The sequence below is a fragment of the Carex rostrata genome, chromosome 16, assembly GCF_964058835.1.
Source record: "Carex rostrata chromosome 16, lpCarRost1.2, whole genome shotgun sequence".
NCBI lineage: Eukaryota > Viridiplantae > Streptophyta > Magnoliopsida > Poales > Cyperaceae > Carex > Carex rostrata.
The window spans coordinates 7,465,111-7,484,594 of record NC_135933.1 but is presented as its reverse complement, the minus strand read 5'-3'; the positions used below and the strand labels follow the sequence as shown (position 1 = coordinate 7,484,594).

The 19,484-nt window shown below is 31.6% G+C and overlaps 2 protein-coding genes across 2 annotated transcripts; one reads left to right on the top strand and one right to left on the bottom strand.

The window, feature by feature from the left end:
* Nucleotides 1–8,833: 8,833 nt before the first annotated feature.
* Nucleotides 8,834–10,781, top strand: LOC144567038 (rubisco accumulation factor-like protein). The gene is made up of 2 exons (XM_078317071.1): nucleotides 8,834–9,341; nucleotides 9,661–10,781. Exons 1-2 carry the CDS (start codon nucleotides 8,928–8,930, stop codon nucleotides 10,585–10,587), a joined length of 1,341 nt encoding a protein of 446 aa, XP_078173197.1. The 5' UTR covers nucleotides 8,834–8,927; the 3' UTR covers nucleotides 10,588–10,781.
* A 290-nt stretch (nucleotides 10,782–11,071) lies between these two features.
* Nucleotides 11,072–13,552, bottom strand: LOC144567039 (uncharacterized). The gene is made up of 5 exons (XM_078317072.1): nucleotides 13,268–13,552; nucleotides 12,408–12,522; nucleotides 11,988–12,077; nucleotides 11,647–11,745; nucleotides 11,072–11,456 (listed from the first exon to the last, which is right to left on the bottom strand). Exons 1-5 carry the CDS (start codon nucleotides 13,333–13,335, stop codon nucleotides 11,355–11,357), a joined length of 474 nt encoding a protein of 157 aa, XP_078173198.1. The 5' UTR covers nucleotides 13,336–13,552; the 3' UTR covers nucleotides 11,072–11,354.
* Between the last annotated feature and the right edge of the window lie 5,932 nt (nucleotides 13,553–19,484).

The window sequence follows — 19,484 nt, the reverse complement described above, 5'->3', positions numbered from 1 at the left end:
CAAAGGTTTAAACTCCAACCTCATTTGCATCCATTTCATTGCTATTTTTTTTTATTTATCATTTTAGGAGTAGTTTTGCGAGGACAATTCAACCTTTGATGAAATTTATTTTATTTTATTTTTGTAAGAGGAGGGATCCATTTACAGTGTTTTTTGCGACATCTTGTTATATCTTATATTGTCAAAATTTTAAAGTTCAAATAGTCGATTCAAATCTTTCAACATAATTGATATATTAAAATGTGCTTGTAGATCAAATTTTACATTTTTTAATTTTTTTACTATTTATTAGGTATTTTACAAAATCGTTGTTTTCAGACTATTGAATTTTTGCATCCATCTCAGTGTTCTAAATCGCTAGCTATAGCGGCGCATACGCAGATATTTCTAAAAAATTGGTTGAAATATCAAAATCTTTTTCATCCCTTTCTCTCAAACAAAAAGAAATTTTCTTCTTCAAAAGAATCAAATTCCACGATATAAAATCTTCAAACCAAAATGAGCAAAACATAATAAAATATAGCTACACTATAGGTTTTTTAGACCATAAACGTTAAGCTATGAGATAAAAGTGCGCTAACTCAGCTATGACCGCTATAGCTACCGCTATGCTACATTGACTCTCTTTTTTTGCAATTTATATAAACTTCTGTACTTCTATTAACTCAGCTATGACCGCTATAGCTACCGCTATGCTACATTGACTTTTTTTTTTGCAATTTATATAAACTTCTGTACTTCTATTCTTATTTCTAATGCTACATGGTCTTCTACGATAACTATGCTAAACCAAACTATGTGCTTCTATTTTTATTTGTGATTTATTCTCTTATTCTATATCGAGAAATATTCAAATGTTAGTTCTTCATTTTGATTGCTCTTTGCATAGTATTTATTTGTAAAATTATTATCGTTGTTTCAATTGAAAGCTGATTTTGATTATTATTATTATTATAATATATCAAATGTTTAAATATGTATATTGACTTCATTTATCTTATAAAATTAATTGCTCTTTGTCTATTATAATATGTAATACTATGAAGTATGAACTATTAAATAATGTTACTTTTTAGATTTTTTTTCCTTCTTATTTACGTAATTGATAAAAAGTATACACTTAAATTAGTTGTCATTTAGTTGTTACATCAATTCTCTAATATTAATTATGTTGATAATTAGTAGAAATATAGAATATAAAATTTGACAAGGGAAAACCGCTATGTATGATAGCTTTCGCTATAGCTACGCTATTCGCAATAGCTTTTTTTTTGTCTTCCCGCTACGCCGCTATAATCTCTATTTAAAACCTTGATCCATCTTAATAAATAGTAAAAAAATTCAAAAAAATGTAAAATTTGATCTGCAAGCACATTTTAATATAATCATGTTAAACAGTTTGAATCGACTATTTGAACTTTAAAAATATATAATATAATTCAGTGTCACCAAAAAAGATGTAACTGAATCCTCCTCTCTTTGTAAATACTTAGAAAGTGATTTTATAATAGAAATCACAAATGGAATATTAACTACAAAAGGTAGACAGATGAACTATATATATATATAGTTTAAACTTTAATATGAGAAATTCTCTAACTACAAAGTAGGACCTGAAGTCCCCATGTTAGATAATTTGCCTCTTAAGTCAGGGAGAACTACGAAGGAATATAAAAAGAGATAGGAAGAGACGGGGGCGGATCCAGGTTGAACCAAAGAGGAATATATGGAGCTGCTTTCTTCTTAATTTTAAAATTTGACGGAGTTCTATCGGTCTAAATTAACTTTGTTTTTTTTGGAATTTTGATCTGCAATTTGAGTTAAAATTATAATATTTTTTTTGAATTTTAATTGATAATCATAGAAATTAGAAATCAGAACATTAGAAATTAAAAGTTAGAATATTATTTTTTATCTAATATTCGACTTTGAATCCAAGATATATTGGTGGAGTCATGTGAAGTTACACTTGTCTATTTTTGACTTAAAAAGAATTCAAGATATATTTTCTTTGTTATTTTTTTCAGAAAAATATTTGTGTGTTTAAAATAATAATACAATTATTCCCTACTTAGAATTTTTCCACCCTACTCTATTAGAGGACTAGATGATTGAGTTTTATAGAGTAGAGGTAGGGGACATAACTGTATGATTTGGGAATGAGATAACTTTTATTCAACAAAATAATTAAAGAAAAGTAATTGTGCTAGAATGAAATAGAATATTTTGGTCAATTCATGTTTAAATCACAAACTTGATGTATATATTAAGAATAGTTAATTTGTGTCTTTCACTTTATGAGCAAATATGAAATGATTTTAAGAGTTCAATGATTTACAAAATAGAGCAAAACTATGGTGTGATGTGTTCACCAAGAGAGATTGGTGAGCACACCTCCAAAAGACTATTGGATTGACTTCGAACTACGAATCTAAACCGTTGAAATCCAAGTACTTCCTGAGTGATGTATGTGCATGTAAATTTTTTTAAAGTTTCGAATTCATTTAGTACATGGTCAAGCGGTCAAAAAAATGATGAAAAATTAATACATAAAACAATTAAAAAATTAACTTATAAAAATTTTATTGTTTTGACCGCTTGACTATGTACTAAATGAATTCGAAACTTTAAAAAATTTACATGCACATACATCACTCATGAAGTACTTGAATTTCAAAAGTTTAAATTCGTAGTTCAAAGTCAATCCGATAGTCTTTTGGAGGTGTGCTCACCAATTCCTCTTGGTGAGCACATCACACCCTAGTTTTGCTCTACAAAATATATTGAGGAGTTGATGAACAGATATAAAAGCTTAATATGGGAAGTTACTAAGGACTGTTAGATTTGGATCGGATGGTGTCAAGTGCTGAAGAGAGAAATGAAGAACAAAGTGGGGTCAACATAAATTGCACAAGTGGATTAGGGGGTTGGTGGTCAAAATTGGCTCGATGTGGCACAAAAAGACAAAACCGGCGGTGGTCCAAAATAACCGTAACCGGTCTAGTTAGACCGCTTCATTTCCCAGACAATTAAGCTTCCTGCGGGACCCACCACACGTGTTTTTCTAATTAATTACACCCAATGATCCTTGCTCGTCATAAATAGCATCTCTTTCTTTTATCAAGGGTTCTACAATTGATATCTTTTCACAAATAATAAAAATTCTAAATTTTGATTAATATCTTCAATTTTTTTTTTTGGAAACTTCTCAAATTCTTCCCTCAAGTCTTTAGTAATAAATCTGCAAAAGCTCTCAAATTATATCCGTCCCCTTGAGATTTTTTTACTTTTAATCATTTTTCAATAGAGTAAAATATTCAAATTTATTTTCTTCGTTTTCAAACATAAAAATGTCATTTCTTTCTCAAAAAAAAAACATAAAAGATCATTTACATTCTTATATTATATATGTGATCTTTATGCAATCCATTTCCTTCAACTTACAAAACTTATTTAATATTTTAATAAAAATATGTTTATGCATTCATTTTTAAATGAATGTATAAATATATTTCAGTATTTATAATTTGAATATTTCAATATTTATAATTAATTTATATTTGAAATGAACATGTTGTTGGAAATTAATACTATTTAACTTTGTTGTTACTCTTCTTTTATATATTTTTACAAAGGAAAACTAAACTTGTATATATTATCATTGAAATACAAGTCGCTTTGAAATTTAATTTCTACTTCATGGGGCATAAATCGATTGTCTTCTTGACAACCAACCAAGTAATTACAATTCATAACGCTATATATATTTGGTACATCACCTAACTACTTCAAAAATAATATATATGAAAAGGTCATAACAACTTTTTAGTATCACATTTTATGATCCTCAAAATGCAATAACCACTAACATAACAAACTTACCAAGTGTTCAAAACAAAATAAACATTTTGTCAATCAATTAATCCACTAGTAATCATATGTATGAAAAAACTCACAAATTTCGTCAAGATTCAAAATCTCCAACGAACAAGAGTGATAAACGAGATTCCAAAATATTTGAACAAAAAAAATTTGTCTTTTTGCATTGGGTTTCATTTTTGAAAGCTTTTGTTTTAGGCATTGGGTCATTTTCAAACCTATTCAAAGGACACTATTTTTATTTCTCCTGACAAGTTTGGTTTGTTTTTAAAATTTGGAAACCAAAATTCCGGGGGACAAAGCAATGCCACGCGAGGAGAATTGCCTAATGATCATGGGACACAACGCAATGCTTTCACTTTCAAAACCAATATGCAAATTAAATTTAATAAATTTAAAATTATGGTGAGTACTTAGGCTTGGATAGATTATGTAGCTTGATATGGAGGCAGATTTTCCAAAGTCCAAAATTCCTAACCTATAGTTGATAATATACATAATATGTTTTAAGAAATCTTCTTATATGCCATCCCAAAACATAATTTTGCATCAAAGACCTCAAAAAAGACATTTGAAAAGAATTGGCAGCCTCCCACAACTTTCAGTGCTGGAGCCAGAAATATATATATTTTTAGATTCAATCAGATTATCTTTTTATTATAGTGGGATGTAAATTCACAATGAATTTTAATACAAGTACATTTTTTTTATTTTCCATAACAATTGTAAAAGAAATAATAAATGACAGAGGGTTGCATAACTTTCTAGAGGGGGAGAGCGAATTGTAAATAAAACATTTGAAAGGTTATTATGAAAAATTAGCAATGTACAAGGCAAAATTGCATGGAAATTCTCAAGTGTTTATTTGACTTGAAAGAGACAAGCAAAGGCTTGACCTGTTGTAAATAGTGCACCCTGAATGGAGGTAGAGATTATGATGGTGACATTAATTACATTTTAGTATTGTTATTATGGTTTAGAAAACTTGAGTTAGGTTTTGGACTCTACATTGATCTTGGCCTTATTAGTGGACCAAATACTTGGCCATATATGGTTGTGCTAATGCATTCGGGTTCGGATGCAATAGACTTCATTTACATATACCAATAAGAAATAATAGAACAAGGTCATCAATGAAATTACGGGTGGTATATTTATAAAGAGTTTGGTTGATGTGTTACCACCTCAAAAATCTATTATTTATGTTTTAAATGATGAATTTAAACTATTGAAATTGATCTCGTTCACAAATAATGTGTTTACATGTAAATTTATAAATTTTCTAATTTTTTTTTTAATATAAAGTCAAGCGGTCAAAAAATTATAAAAAATAAATGCATTAAAATTAACTTACAAATCTTCATTTTTTTAACTATTAACTTTGTACTTAATAAATTCAAAAATTTATAAACTTAGTATGTAAACGTATCACTCGTAAAGTATATCAGTTTCAACCAAGGTTCGAAGTAGCGATTATCGCATCATAATGGAAAAACTAAAAAAAAAAAAATTATCGCAAATAGTGTAGCTATACTAAAAGCTATCTTACATAGCGCTTTTTGTTTAAAAAATTATATTTTATATTTCTACTAATTATATGCATTATCTAAAGTCTCATAGAGCAATAAGTAACACAAAATTAATTAAGGAATTAGAATATTCATATTGAACTAGTACAAAGTCCAAATTGCTATTCAAAATATCCCTAATAATATCATAAACTTTCTATTTTTTTTCCATTCAAAATAATCTAAGCATCATGGCATAAACTATATATTTTTTTCTATTCATAAAAAACTAAGCATCATGAAATAAACTATCTATTTTTTTTTTCTAATTGAGAGCAAAATCAATATGGACCTTGAAAAAATTGATCTTTAAAATTAATTTTCAGTTAAGTCTTTATATAAAGCCTATGTAACATAGCGTGCACTATAGCGTGTAACGCAGATACTGGAGCGCTATTACCGCCATAGGGGTCGTAGCTGAAATAGTGCACTTTTATCCCATAACTTAGCCTTCAAAGTCCGAAAATGTTATAGCACCGCTATTACATCGTCATAGCACACTAATTTTAACAATTTAATTTATCATTTGAAACCTATTTGATAGGTTTTTGAAACACCTTATACTATCAATAGCATATTGGTCAATTTTTTTTATTAAATATAAACTAACATAAATAATCCCTCATTTCATATTTGAGTTAATTATTTTTTTTGAAATGCCGGTAAAAGACAAAAAATCAATTTAGACTAACCCGAATTCGGTCAATTGGAGTGGGATTACACCTATTTTTTATAGTCGGATCTTGGGTTCTCGCCCGTGTAGCATTAGAAAATAATTTGTGCATGCAGATGCAGATTGAATCGTCATGTGGATTTGATGTGTCTTTGGTGAACTGCTCAAGAAACGCGGGAATAAAATTTGGAGGTGCAAAAACAATATATGATTTGGAGACAGTGGGGTCGTAATTTAGATTGTTTAGTGAGGGATTTGGGATGAAATTGGACCGTAATATTGGACTTATTAGGTGAAACATTGGGTTGCTTTTCTTTTTTGTTTAAAAGTCTCGATTCAGTCAAGACTACTATCTTATCAGGCGAGACGAATTTTTGGCTCATTGCCACTGTTTTGATTAGATTTTAAGCATAGATTTGACTTTGAAGACTGTTAATTAATCACTGTATGTTTTAAGGGACTCGGACGGTCCCAATCTAATATTCGGTTGGAACCGTTTGATAATTATTAAGATTTGTGTGGATTTGATCTTTACAAATTTTAAAGTTGTATGTGTGAATTTTGAGACGAATCTCATCAGATCGCATTCCGTGCTTTATATCATAATCCATCAAGTCTTGTAGTGAGTTGTACTCACACATCTTATGGTACTTAAAATTAGTAGGAGTTTTGAAATGATGGAACTTGTTTAGTTTTAATCGACATAAATTTATTTTGTAAGAAACGTTATGCTATACAGTTTATTTTATTTCACTTGGTTTATAGATTATGACTGTATAGTTTATTTTAGTTTGGTTTATACATTATGCTATACATTTCGGTTTATAACCCGATTTTGACGATTAAAAATAGAATAAACATAACAAATCAATAAATTAAATGAGGAGGGTTCAAAAGTCTTATTTTTTGTATTTTCACTGTGCTTATACTTTTAAAAACGTTAATAAATTAAAATTAAAATCATAAATGTCAAAATATAACCGTTAGATGTGATGTATGTTTTTTTTTCTATGTGCTCATAAAAAAATATCACATTTCGATTTTGTTTTTATGCAAATCAATCATTTAAAAAATCAACGTCTAGAAATTATCCATATTAGTACATTTTTACTAATAATGAAGATCATATCCAACAGTTTATTACAATTTATTACACTTGCATAGATAAAATAATGTAGATCATATCCAACAGTGTTATTTCTTAAAAATGAAGACATGATGGACACACAAATAATGAAGGCATTTGAACCCTCCTCAAACTAAATATACTTAAATATTAATAACTATTGCATTATTATTGTAAAATTGTTCGTATTAATAAGTTGGATAATTGATACTTTTATCATTGGTTATAAACTTAATTTTTCATCTTAACTTGTTCGACCGAATCACACTTCGGGTTATCTGATTATTATTTTTCGGTCGGTTAAGTTTTATTAATGCAAGTCGAAAAATAAACTAATTGCATTATTTATTAGTTTAACTTGAACTAAATCGACCAATGGATACTCTGGCTTCAAATATCATGTAACTTCTATTGGGGAAAATTCATTTTCGTTCAGCTAATGATAGTAAAATAAAGAAATAAATTTAGGATTTGCATTGGGATCATTTAACAAGGGTTCAGCAATTTTTACAATGAACTTTTCAAAAAAAAATAAACAAATAAATTCAAATTAAATAAAGAAAGCAGCTAACAGCCCCTCAAAAATTTCCGGACATTTTCAACTAATTCTGTAAACATCAATACTAAATCATGTAAACTAATTCAACAAATCATGTAAACATAAAAACGCGTGAAAGCTGTTAAAAACATGTGACAGCTGTTGAAAACGCGTGACAGCTATTGGGGACCACCTTCTGTGAACATACATAATATCCTGTAAATATACACATATTATCCTGTAAACATACACATATTATCCTATAAACATGCACATATAATTCTGTAAACATACATATTGTACTTGAAATTATAGCAGTTGAATTTATGGCAGTTGTGGCAGTTAAAAACGCGTCAGAACTAAGCTAAAAAGGAAAGGCTTTTATACACGGAGATTTTTCAGGGACTGTAGCCCGGAGAACATTACCTTTTCTCTTAAATAAATAGGTATGTTATCAGATATAGAGATAACTTAACAATAAATTTCAGACAACTTAAAGTTTTATTTTAAATGCATCAAAATTACTAATTTCGAGTCGATAAAGCTTTGAATCAGTTGATATAAATTGAAATATGTATAAAATCATAGATAATATATATCATGCTCATAATATTGAATTTTCAATTTAAACTTTTAAAAAAATTGTTAATAGTAGGTCATGCAATTTAAAGAATTTAGGCATCGTCAACTCCAATTGTAGGTCTTCCAATCTAAAGTTTATTTCAGGATTCAGCCCATAATTTTAAACCACTAATCTGATTTCGTAAAGCCTTGAACCAAGTCAAAATTAGCCCATAAGAAATCACAGCCCAATTATACATGCTTTGGAAAGAATTAGGCCTAGAAATCTCATGTCATAGTAGCGTAGCCCATTTTTGTACTATGCCTTCAACAGAAACCAACCTCCAAAAAATTCCATGCGGAAGAAAAAATGGGATAAATATATTAACAGAGCTATTTGGACTTATGAAACGCACGACTAACAAAAAAGAACTAAAAAACATATGAATGTTACGCTACTTAAAGCCAATACAGCTCTGTCAAAATCTTTACCCGAAAGATATCCGAAACAAACATAGATAAGCTTCTCGCACCCCCACCATTTCCTTCTCTCCCCTCTTCTCCTTCTCTTCCCCGGCAACTATGATTTCCATCTCCAACTTGCACCCCACGACAACCACCACCGCCACTCCTTCCTTCTCTAAATTATCCCACCATCTCAACCTTCTCTGTCTCTCAAATGGGAAACCCAACATCACAAAACGAACCAAGTTAACCATCTATGCTTCGAAACTCCCGTTCACGCCTCCACCAGCAGCCCCACCAGGGCAAGTGTACCAGCCATACAGAGCACCGCCTTCTTCACCTCTCCCGGCTAAGTACCGTAATATACCTATTGACGAGGTGTTCGATATATTGCGCAACCGGCTCGGGCTGTGGCACGAGTATTCACCCCTGGTTGGATCACTGTTGCGGGATGGGTTCACGCCAGCTTCGATCGAAGAGGTGACCGGTATCTCTGGTGTTGAACAGAACTGCATTGTGGTCGCAACTCAGGTAATCAGTGGATATAATTCTGGTCAATTCTTCAATTTTGCATATCTGGTACCACACTAATTCTGGTGTAGGCCAGTACCAATTTATGAGCCTGTATAACTGGTTATCTGATTCTTAATTCTGTCCATTCTAAGCATGACCATAAATAAAATAATCAATGTATTAGAAAATTAAATATTCCAAGTAGTCTAGTTATAAGTAAAGGATCATGCCTAGTGGTTAATGACTTAATGCAAACAAGAACTTTTACTTTCAACAGTTTGTAATGTTCCTATTTTATGAGTAAATTGCATACCTTAACAGCTGTATTTACACACAGGTACGCGAATCTCTCTTGCAATCCAAAACATTCCCTCAAGAGCTTCTCTCCTACTTTGACTCTAGTGGAGGCCCCGATATACTAAACGAACTACGCCGCCTCAATGCAGTTCAACGTGCAGATTCCGCAAAATACATAATTGATCGCCGCTTCGAGCCCCGTGGTGCCATGGAGCTTGCTCGTGCCATCCGGGATTTCCCTCGAAGGCGTGGTGATGCTGGTTGGGAGTTCTTCTCTGCTGATTCGCCTGGTGACTGTCTAGCTTACACCCAATTTCGCCTCAGCAAAGAGGCCATAGTTGATTCTGATCGCATAGCAGCTCTTGAGAAGGCATTGGAATATGTAGAAACAGACAAAGCGAGAGAGAGGATTATCGAAGAGTTAAATAAAGGGGAGGATGCAAGAAAAGCAGAGGCAGAGGCACTTGCAAAGGAAGTGGCATCGCTGAAGGTAGTGAGGTTGAGGTATGGTGAGATAGCAGAGGCATCATCAGTGAATTTGCTGCCTGTTGTGTTAGCAAATGAGGGGGCAAAAGGAGTTGCGGCTGCACCAGGCAAGTGTAAACGAAAGGGGGAATTGGGGGTGGTGGTGGCTGATAAGGGATGGACACGGTGGGTAGTTGTACCGAGCTGGCAACCGGTTTTGGCAGCAGGAGAAGCAGTGGCATTGGAATTGGATGATATGAGGGGGTTGCCATGGCCGAGCATGGCAGCCTCACAAGAGAATGTATTGGTTTTGGTTGATAGGATTAGGAAACAAGTCGAGGAGGATGGAGCATTTGTTGTGGAGAAGGAAGGGAAGTTGGTGGTGGAAAGGGGGAGGAAGTTGAAGGAGGCCGGAGTCAACACGGCAGTTGCAGCGGTTATTATGGTTGTTCGGCCACCGAAGGACGAGGAAGACATTATAAGTGAGAATGAGTGGGACTGATAGGATTAGGAGAATTTTGATTGGGGGATTTTACAAATTGCCCTTTTTTTAACTGTTTAATAAGGGTAGTCGTGGGAGTTACTTCATTTTTAATGCATAGGCAAGGGAGCTGAAGCATTGTTATTTATTACATGAATAAAATTTAGAACTATCTAGGTTTTCCTTGTGAAGATAATGTATCTAGAAGTCATGCTCATCAGAGGGATTGTTCATAGGACTGGACAAATAAGAAGCAAACAGTAAATCTAGCTAATGTTAAAAAAAAAAAACTACTTCCTGATACTGTCAACACATTTTTTTATCACATATATAAAATAAACATCATAAAAGTGCTGGTTCTCTCAAACACCATCTGCAATTAGAATTATGTAATGCAGAATAAGTGTCAAATTGACAGCTAAAATGAAAAGAATGAAAAACTAAGGCTCGAATTGAGCCACTATAAGAAAAAAATCATCAAGGAGAATAAAAACCACCAGATCAATGATTGGAAAAATAAAAATAATCATGGGACCTCATTAAGTGCCAAAAACACTAAATTAATTGAAATTCTGAATCCTAGAAAAAACAAACTATTAACTCAAAACGGACCACAAAAATATCAATATAAAAGACCTAAGCTCCTAATGAACCCCAATACACACCTTGCAAGGCCTAGGCCTTCCCCAAAAGGCAAAAAAAAAGAACAAGTAACCAGTACCAGTACATGATACACCTGATGAAAAAGCTAGAAACACAAAAACAGAGGCATCCTCTGTCCCATAAAATTAATTGGTTTTGGACTTAGTTCCCTTCTTTTTGGGAGCACGCCTCGGGATAGAGTTCTTCATCCCAAGGAAGAACAGCAACGCACCAAAAAGCGCCAGGTTCTGCCGCAAAAAAAAAGTATGTCAACATATTGTCATCTATAATTTAAAAAATTGTAAATCAAATATAGATAGTACACAGCAACAAGCATGATTGATTTCTAAACTGAACTTTACCAAGGAGTTTATGTCATGGAAACAAACCAAAAGTTTTGACTGCACTAATGAACTGTGATAATAATTATTGACATACCTGGTTGAACTTGATGAAGAGTTGCACAAACTCGCTTGTCTCAATATCATAATTATAGAAATCGTACACCACGGGTGTTATAAATGCAAGGTAAAGTGACTGCAACATAAAATGCAAAGTGTTACATCATATAAGCACTGAGAAGTAAAAATCTGACAGTGATTGTGCTAAGTTCTTGGAAAAAGAGAACAAAAAAGGAAGAATGCACCCTACAAAGTTCATGCAAATCTACATGTAGTATAATTAAAGAAAAAGATAAATGTAGATTTTCCATATGTAAAGAAAAAAAAGACGATGCTGAGAAACAAAGAGAGAACAAAAGGTGAAACAAAAATATGTACCAAGAGGTAAGCTCCCACAGAGCTACTAAAGATAAAGAGGAGACCTCCAAGCCCCTTCAGAGCAATGGTAGCCATAATTACATGACTCATCTGCAAAATTGAACCAATTAAAATACAAAATATAAAGAAGTGATCTTAAACTTAAATTAGTTAATACAAAAATATGAAACATGTATACCAACTGAGATGATAAGGAATATCAATATGCAACACCATAATTGCAAAAACTTGAACTATTTACTGTACTAAAAGTACAATTGCTTGTCAAAGAAAAAGAGATAATAGTTGATATTAAGCTATCCGCAATATCTACCATGTTCTGTAGGTTGAAACAAAATATTGCTTATTTTGCAAGAACATGCATTAAATTTGATGGTTTCATAGGGGGGCACAAATGAAATTTCCCATTTTTGTACTTACATCAATGGGAGGCACGGCTACTCCAAGATTAGAGCTAATGTGCTTGGTCAAGACAGTAAACTTAGGCTTAAGGGCCTTCGCTGCGGGGCCACCATCTGTCCCAAATTCGCTGAACCTGCAGAAAAAATCCACAAAAAATAAAAAAATGAATTGATTTAGTTTTATGCTCCGTAAAAAAAAAGTAAAGATTTAACTAAATTGAAACTAGAGGTTAAGATACTACAATATTTGCTGCCAAGTCTTAAATCCAGACAAAGCTTAGCAATGTCAATAATATCAGAGAATGAGGAAAAAATCTGGTCCAATTGCTCTCCACTTGTACAAGCTAATAGACACAACCCTGGTATAATGTCAGGGAAGAGAAATGAACAGGCCAGATGAAGCTTTTCCCGGAGAAACCATCTGAAACGTCCATTTCCCTGACTTGCTGATGTGGCAATAATGCCCAATTCAACTGGAGAGAGCCAGCTAATTTACTTATTCAGCTTGTATGATATAAAAGCTTTGAATAGATAATAGATCTTAGTCTGTTACAAAGAAACTATGATCTGAACTCAAACAGATCCATTCAGCTGTAAAATGTTATCTCATTCAAATCTGCTTAATTCAGACCTCTAATCGCCCAATCTATACACTGAGACATAGATTCATATAAACTATTTGCCAAACATTAAATTATGTACACTAAACGGTGATGGCTCCATTTCACTAGTCAGATATACGATTAAAATAAAAACCCTAGAATCAACACAAAACCCTAGATCTCTTCCAGACAACGCAATTTCGACCCAAGTCGCACAAAAGTCAACAGATCTAACACGAACCAAAGAAATACATCGAAAATGAAAACGAATACTTACTCCTGGTAGGCGGAGAGGAGGAAAACCGACGCAAAGAGAACTCTACCAGCAAAAGAGACGAAGCCCATTTTCTCCCTGCTAGAAGTGAATATAATGGTGTAATCTCTAGGTTGGTTCTCTACCGCGCAGCAGATTCGTGCCTTAGAAGAGAGGAGAGGAGAAGGGAGAGGAGAGGTCGTCTCTCTTTATACAGACTTGGAATCTCCGCTCCGCGTAGACCGCTACGATCCGATTTAAAAGTCTTAAGCTTGTGCGTTGATAGTTGATACGCTGATTTGTAAGAGAAATTTATAGTCGCTGACAGCCTGCGCCCACTGTAAGGAAACCTTGCTCGTTAAGAGACGAGATTTCTGTTTGCACTCGGTCTATAGAAATTCGATATATTCGAAGAATTCGTTTCGTTTTCTTTCGTAATGCATTAATTTAGGTTAGAATAATATGAATTGGGATACCGACGTAAAGATCTATTTTATTTCATATTTATATCTTTAAAAAAAGTTAAATAGTGGATTCCAACTATTAAATACAATGTTGATATTAAAATACGCGGATTAAATTTTTATACTTTTTAAAAGAGTGAGGCTATGGTGATGTGCATATTACACAAGGACTCATCTTGTGGACTCGTATCATTGTTTTTTTCCGTTCAAATAGTCGATCCGAATCATTCAACATAATTTTCGCACTTGAATATCAAATTTTATATTTTTTTTTAGATAGGTAGAAAATCGCTTAATTTGAAATCCTAAATCATCCAAAAACAATGATTTTGTACATATCTAAAAAGATAGTAAAAAAATTCTAAAAAATATAAATTTTGGTCTACAGGTACATTTTAATATGAATATTATGTTTGATGGTTCAAATAAATTGTTTGAACTTTAAAAATAGAGATATTGATATATAGTACATGTTAATCTGTAATATGCATATTACCATAGCCTCACTCTTTTCAAAATTATTTTGTTATTTTGTAGATGTGTGGAAAATTCATTGATTCATAAGATCATTGAACATCTAAAAAAATAACATTTTACATATAAACAAATAGTTAAAATTTCTAAAATATATACAAAATTTGCTTTCCAAGTACATCTTAAAATGAAAATCGTACTGAACATTTTGAAATCGATTATTTGAACTTAATAATTGAGATATAAGCATGAAATAAAACATATTCAAGTACATTAACTCAACTTTGAAAATATATTTTACAACGTATGTATAAGTATAACTAGGTTCAAATATCGTATTGCTTCACTCGTCTAGTTTATTATGATATGGAGCATAATTTTTATAGTTAGAATGTCAGTGTATTTATGAAATCCGTGGGAGTACTTGTCATTTTTGAAAAACCATTTATAAAAGAAAGAAAAATTATGCATTGGCGTTTTTCACAAAAAGAAAAAGAAAAAGAAAAAGTATTTATGTAGTAACATTTAGCTGGTCGATGGTTTAACATATGCTCAGCTATTTGGAATAATTTTCGTACATACATTCAAAGGAGCGTAAACAAATTTTTTTAATAGTTTACTAAAATTTTATAGGGTCTTCCCGAAAAAAGCAATAAAAATTTGTCAGAGGAAAATCTGGAAAGAGAAGTAACAAGTTTGTGCAATAATTGGTGTTGAGTGCATGTTATTTATTTACACTCTTCTACACATCTGCTGCACCAGAACAATCACAGAAGATCTTGACAATGTAAAAAAAGGAAAGGCTTCATGAGCTGAGTGCGTATCCTCTGAGATATCTCATATTTTGCGTGACCGACGTGTCCGGTGTCTATTCGGGAGTGACATAGGGGCCAGTATTATTTGAGCTTTGAGATTCGAGCAGAACGTATTACAACGGTTGAGATTTTCCAAAAAGTCACGCAAAATATGAGATATCTCAGAGGATGCGAATTCTCATGAGCTGCCGATGCTCCACTCGCCGGGAAGTGGTCCAGTGAAGTAATTTAATTTTTGGATTTTAAATCGGAACCATCCGATTCGAATTCGTAATAATCTATCTGAAGTGGAGCGCATATATCTCGAGAGATGAATTCGAATCGCGAAGTAATTTCGAGCAACGAATTCGAATCGGACGGTCTCAATTCAAAACTGAAAGATTAGATTACTTCAGGGGATCCGGACCGGCAAGTGGGATGTTGGTGGGGTGGTCCGCCCCTAATTCATTTCACCTGAGGTAAAATAAATTCTGACGTTAAATCTGAACCGTCCAATCTTCTTTGTCACGAATATTGACAGCTCTGTGCATTCCACCTCCGACTGAATCTGCTCGGATTACAAATCATTGAAATTCAAAATTTGAATTACCTCAGAGAATACGGACTCGATAGTCCAACACGCTAGCTGACAAAAGCCACGCTGTTTATGATTTTTCGCGACCCCAATTTGTACTCTAGAATCTACATGAGATGTGTTATTTTAATAGTCTGTACTCTGTGCCATAGTGACAAGATACCCGAATTATATCCGTTTAATTCTTTTTTGGGGTAATGTCGAACCGAACACCGAATTATTCGGTTGACCGAACTTTGACCGAATTAAACCCGAATAATTTCCGAATTTTACGAACTTTTCCTGAATTTTACGAATTATTCACGAATTTTTCCTGAATTTTTCCAAGAATAATTTTTTTTTTATTTTTTGTTTTTTTGGTCCCTTGCAGGACTGGGATTTCTGATCTGAATCATTCCCGAATTATACCCGAATCACGAATTTTTGATCTCGCCGAACCGAACCCGAATAATTCATTTGTCACTATGCTCTGTGCCTCCTTTTATGACTCGGTACTCAAATGTTTTTTTTACTTTTTTAACTCTATCTTGCAATAGATCCCAAAAGGGAAAACCTCTGAAGAAATTCGAAAAAAAAATAAAAAATGAGAGCGAAGCGTGTCGGCATCCTAAGAAAGAATTATTTGTAATCTAAAACAACTGTGAGATTGTAATATGGTATATTATATTTTCCAACTTCGTACTGAGCTAAATAAGCATAGAAATTATGGTAAATTCTTAATTTAAAATGTCATCAGTAACTTGTAAGAATCCACTTATTTAATATTTTCAAGATATTTTTTTTTTCAGATTATTGTTTCCCTCGAAACAAACCGAAAATTAATAAAGTAATAATATATCACATTTAATTTTTATTATATAAGTTAAAGTCGGTGTCGTTTCATATTTAAGCGGTCGTTTGTTAAATAAATTATGAAAAGGACTCCAATTAATTATTGACTGAATAGATAACTGTTAAATATAATTTAATTTTTTGAAATTTTGTACTATTTTTTGTGTTTTGCTAAATGCATGGATTTTTTTGTGTAATTTAAACCATGTCGACATTGAATATCGCAACAAAACGGTAGTCAAATCCAACTTAAAGTCTTTTCAAATTACTCTCAGATGACTCATTGCATTGATTAGGACACTTTTTTGTCAAGAGAATCAAAAATTATACTTCAATTTTAATATTATATAGTCATGATCACATGAATTATTATCTGTACTAAAAATCTCAGAAGTAAAAAAAATTGAAAGAAGCTTCTTTTTGCTTCTTTACGTGGACAATACAAACTATTAATAAAAATGAATAATGAGTGAAAATTTGCATATAAAATAATTAAAGGACTCTGAGTCAATTTAAATCCAAGTCTACTATTGAAATTGATTCCGTATGAACTATATTATTGGCATGTATATTTTAATAATTTGGAAAATGCTAGTATTTTTAAGGAAGCAGTTAACAGTCCCCCAACTCCAGTCTCTCAAAAATTTTCGGATATTTTCAACTAATTCTGTAAACATCAATACTAAATCCTGTAAACCAATTCAACAAATCCTGTAAACATAAAAACACATGAAAACTGTTAAAAACACGTGACAGCTGTTGGGGACCACCTTCTGTGAACATACACATAATATCCTGTAAACATACACATATTATCCTGTAAACATACACATATTATCCTATAAACATACACATATAATTCTGTAAACATACATATTGTACTTGAAATTATAGCAGTTAAAAACGTGTCAGAACTAAGCTAAAAAGGGAAGGTTTTTATACACAGAGATTTTTGGGGGACTGTAACCCGGAGGATATTACCTTTTCTCTATTTTTAATGCCATTTCAAACAAGTGTTCGTATTATAATTTTTCAATATTGCATATGCAGTGACTTTAGAGTTCATGTATCCATTACACTTATACTTTTTTTATAAAGTCGATTCATTATTGGAACATCCACTGTCCGCTTATACAAGTCTATTTCTTATTCAAAGATATCTGTGTTGCAGTTCTAATTTTAATACAATTATTGTTGAACACACCAATACTTGTTTGTATTAGTTTGTTTTTTATTCAAACACAACTGCATTAGTTATTTTCTCGATACAATTCTTCATGTAAGTTCTTGACCTCTATTGCGCTAAACATACATCTACAAAAATAATGAAATAATGAGTGTTATTTTAATTTTAGATTCTAAATCGGCCTATATAAATGCATAAAAAATACTGTATTTTTTTCGATTTTTATGTTTGTCGGTAATTACCAAATATATTGTAATTTTAATATGAATGAAGCTACAGTAACATACATATAACGTGTATTATGAACTCATCTCTCCGTTTCAAAGTTCAAACAAGAGCGGAATTAGGATTTGAGCCGACATTATCCAACGTAAAGTAAAAATTAATAATTATGCCCATATTTACTGAGTATTTTTAAAAATACCCAAACCGGTCATTTAATGGCCAGTCCTCAATTTGTTTTAAGGCACTGCAAAGAGAAAGATGCTAAAATCTAAGATTAAAAATTCAAAGTTTTAAAAAAAAATTTGTTAGATTACTTCTTTTGATGTATAATTAGCATAATAATACTAAAATACGCTAAATTACTTGAAATTATGTTGAATTGCATTAAAATACGGTAAATTACGCTAAATGATGCTAAATTACGCTAATTACACTAAATTATCCTAAATTAGGTCAATCTCGTGTCATCTTTCATAAATTATAAAAAATAGTAAAAATTGGTATTCTACAAGTTCATTATATAACCAATTTATTGAGATACTTAGATCGAAAAATAGAAATGAAAATCTTAATCGGAAACTTCAAATCAAGTTTTGAGATTCTTTCCTGTGTTTTTGGCAATTCTAAATTTTGAAAAATGATAAAGCATCACCAATACATGCATCTTTTCGCAAGCTTTCCGAAAAGTGGCCATTTGTTGAAATCGAACACTCGAGCACCATTTTGTGGCCGTTTGAAGTTTCGTCGTCGTTTTTCGCCTTTCTTCGTGAAGATATCATCTCTCTTAGCGTATTTTAGTGTAATTTAACATAATTTCAAGTAATTTAGTGTATTTTAGTATAATTATGCTAATTATTAATCAAAAGAAGTAATCTAACAAATTAAAAAAAAAATCTTAGATTTTAACATCTTGCTCTTTATAGTGTCTAAAAAAAATTGAGAACTGGCCATTTAATGGCCAGTCAAGAAAAATTGAGGATCGACCATTTAATAGCTGGTTTGGACATTTTAAAAATACCCAGAAAACATGGAAATAATTATTATTTTATATTTTACGTTGGATATTAATAGAAATGTTGGGGATTTGAGTATAGGGGAGCTACACAATATCTTTATTTTGTTTTTAATAATGCATAAGACAATATAACATAAGATTTGATCGGGCATTATTTTTATTGGACCGGACGTTATTTTTTCTTTATGGGTATGACCTTTTCAAATTAGAAATATTCGTTTCTTTTTCTTCACTACACAAAATAAAAAATGAAGCCCAGTCTGCTATGATTTTAATTTTTAAAATTTATGCTCAAGGCTTTTAAATTTTTTATTATTATTAGGGGTGCTAATACATATGAAACAAACAAATTAATAAAAAATTTATGTACTTGTTAATAAAAAGTTAAAAACTTAGGGTGACTTAGCACCCTCAGCTATACTTATGATCCACACCTGAGTCCAAACACTTAATCTGAAATACTCAACATGATATTAATATGAAAATATATTTTCAAACCAAATTTTATATATTTTAAAATTTTGTTACTATTTTATTTATATAGGTACCGAGCCATCATAAAACAGATACTTTATCTATCTAAAAGAATTTTAAAAATTATATAATTTGAATTCCAAATATATTTTTATATGAAATCATATTTAACAATTTCTATAT

Coding starts and splice junctions, on each gene's coding strand:
- LOC144567038 (XM_078317071.1), top strand. CDS start 8,928: ATGATTTCCATCTCCAACTTGCACCCCACGACAACCACCACCGCCACT. Junction 9,342..9,660: donor GCATTGTGGTCGCAACTCAG/GTAATCAGTGGA, acceptor ATTTACACACAG/GTACGCGAATCTCTCTTGCA.
- LOC144567039 (XM_078317072.1), bottom strand. CDS start 13,335: ATGGGCTTCGTCTCTTTTGCTGGTAGAGTTCTCTTTGCGTCGGTTTTC. Junction 12,523..13,267: donor CTCCTCTCCGCCTACCAGGA/GTAAGTATTCGT, acceptor TTTTTTCTGCAG/GTTCAGCGAATTTGGGACAG. Junction 11,746..11,987: donor CTGTGGGAGCTTACCTCTTG/GTACATATTTTT, acceptor TTTATGTTGCAG/TCACTTTACCTTGCATTTAT.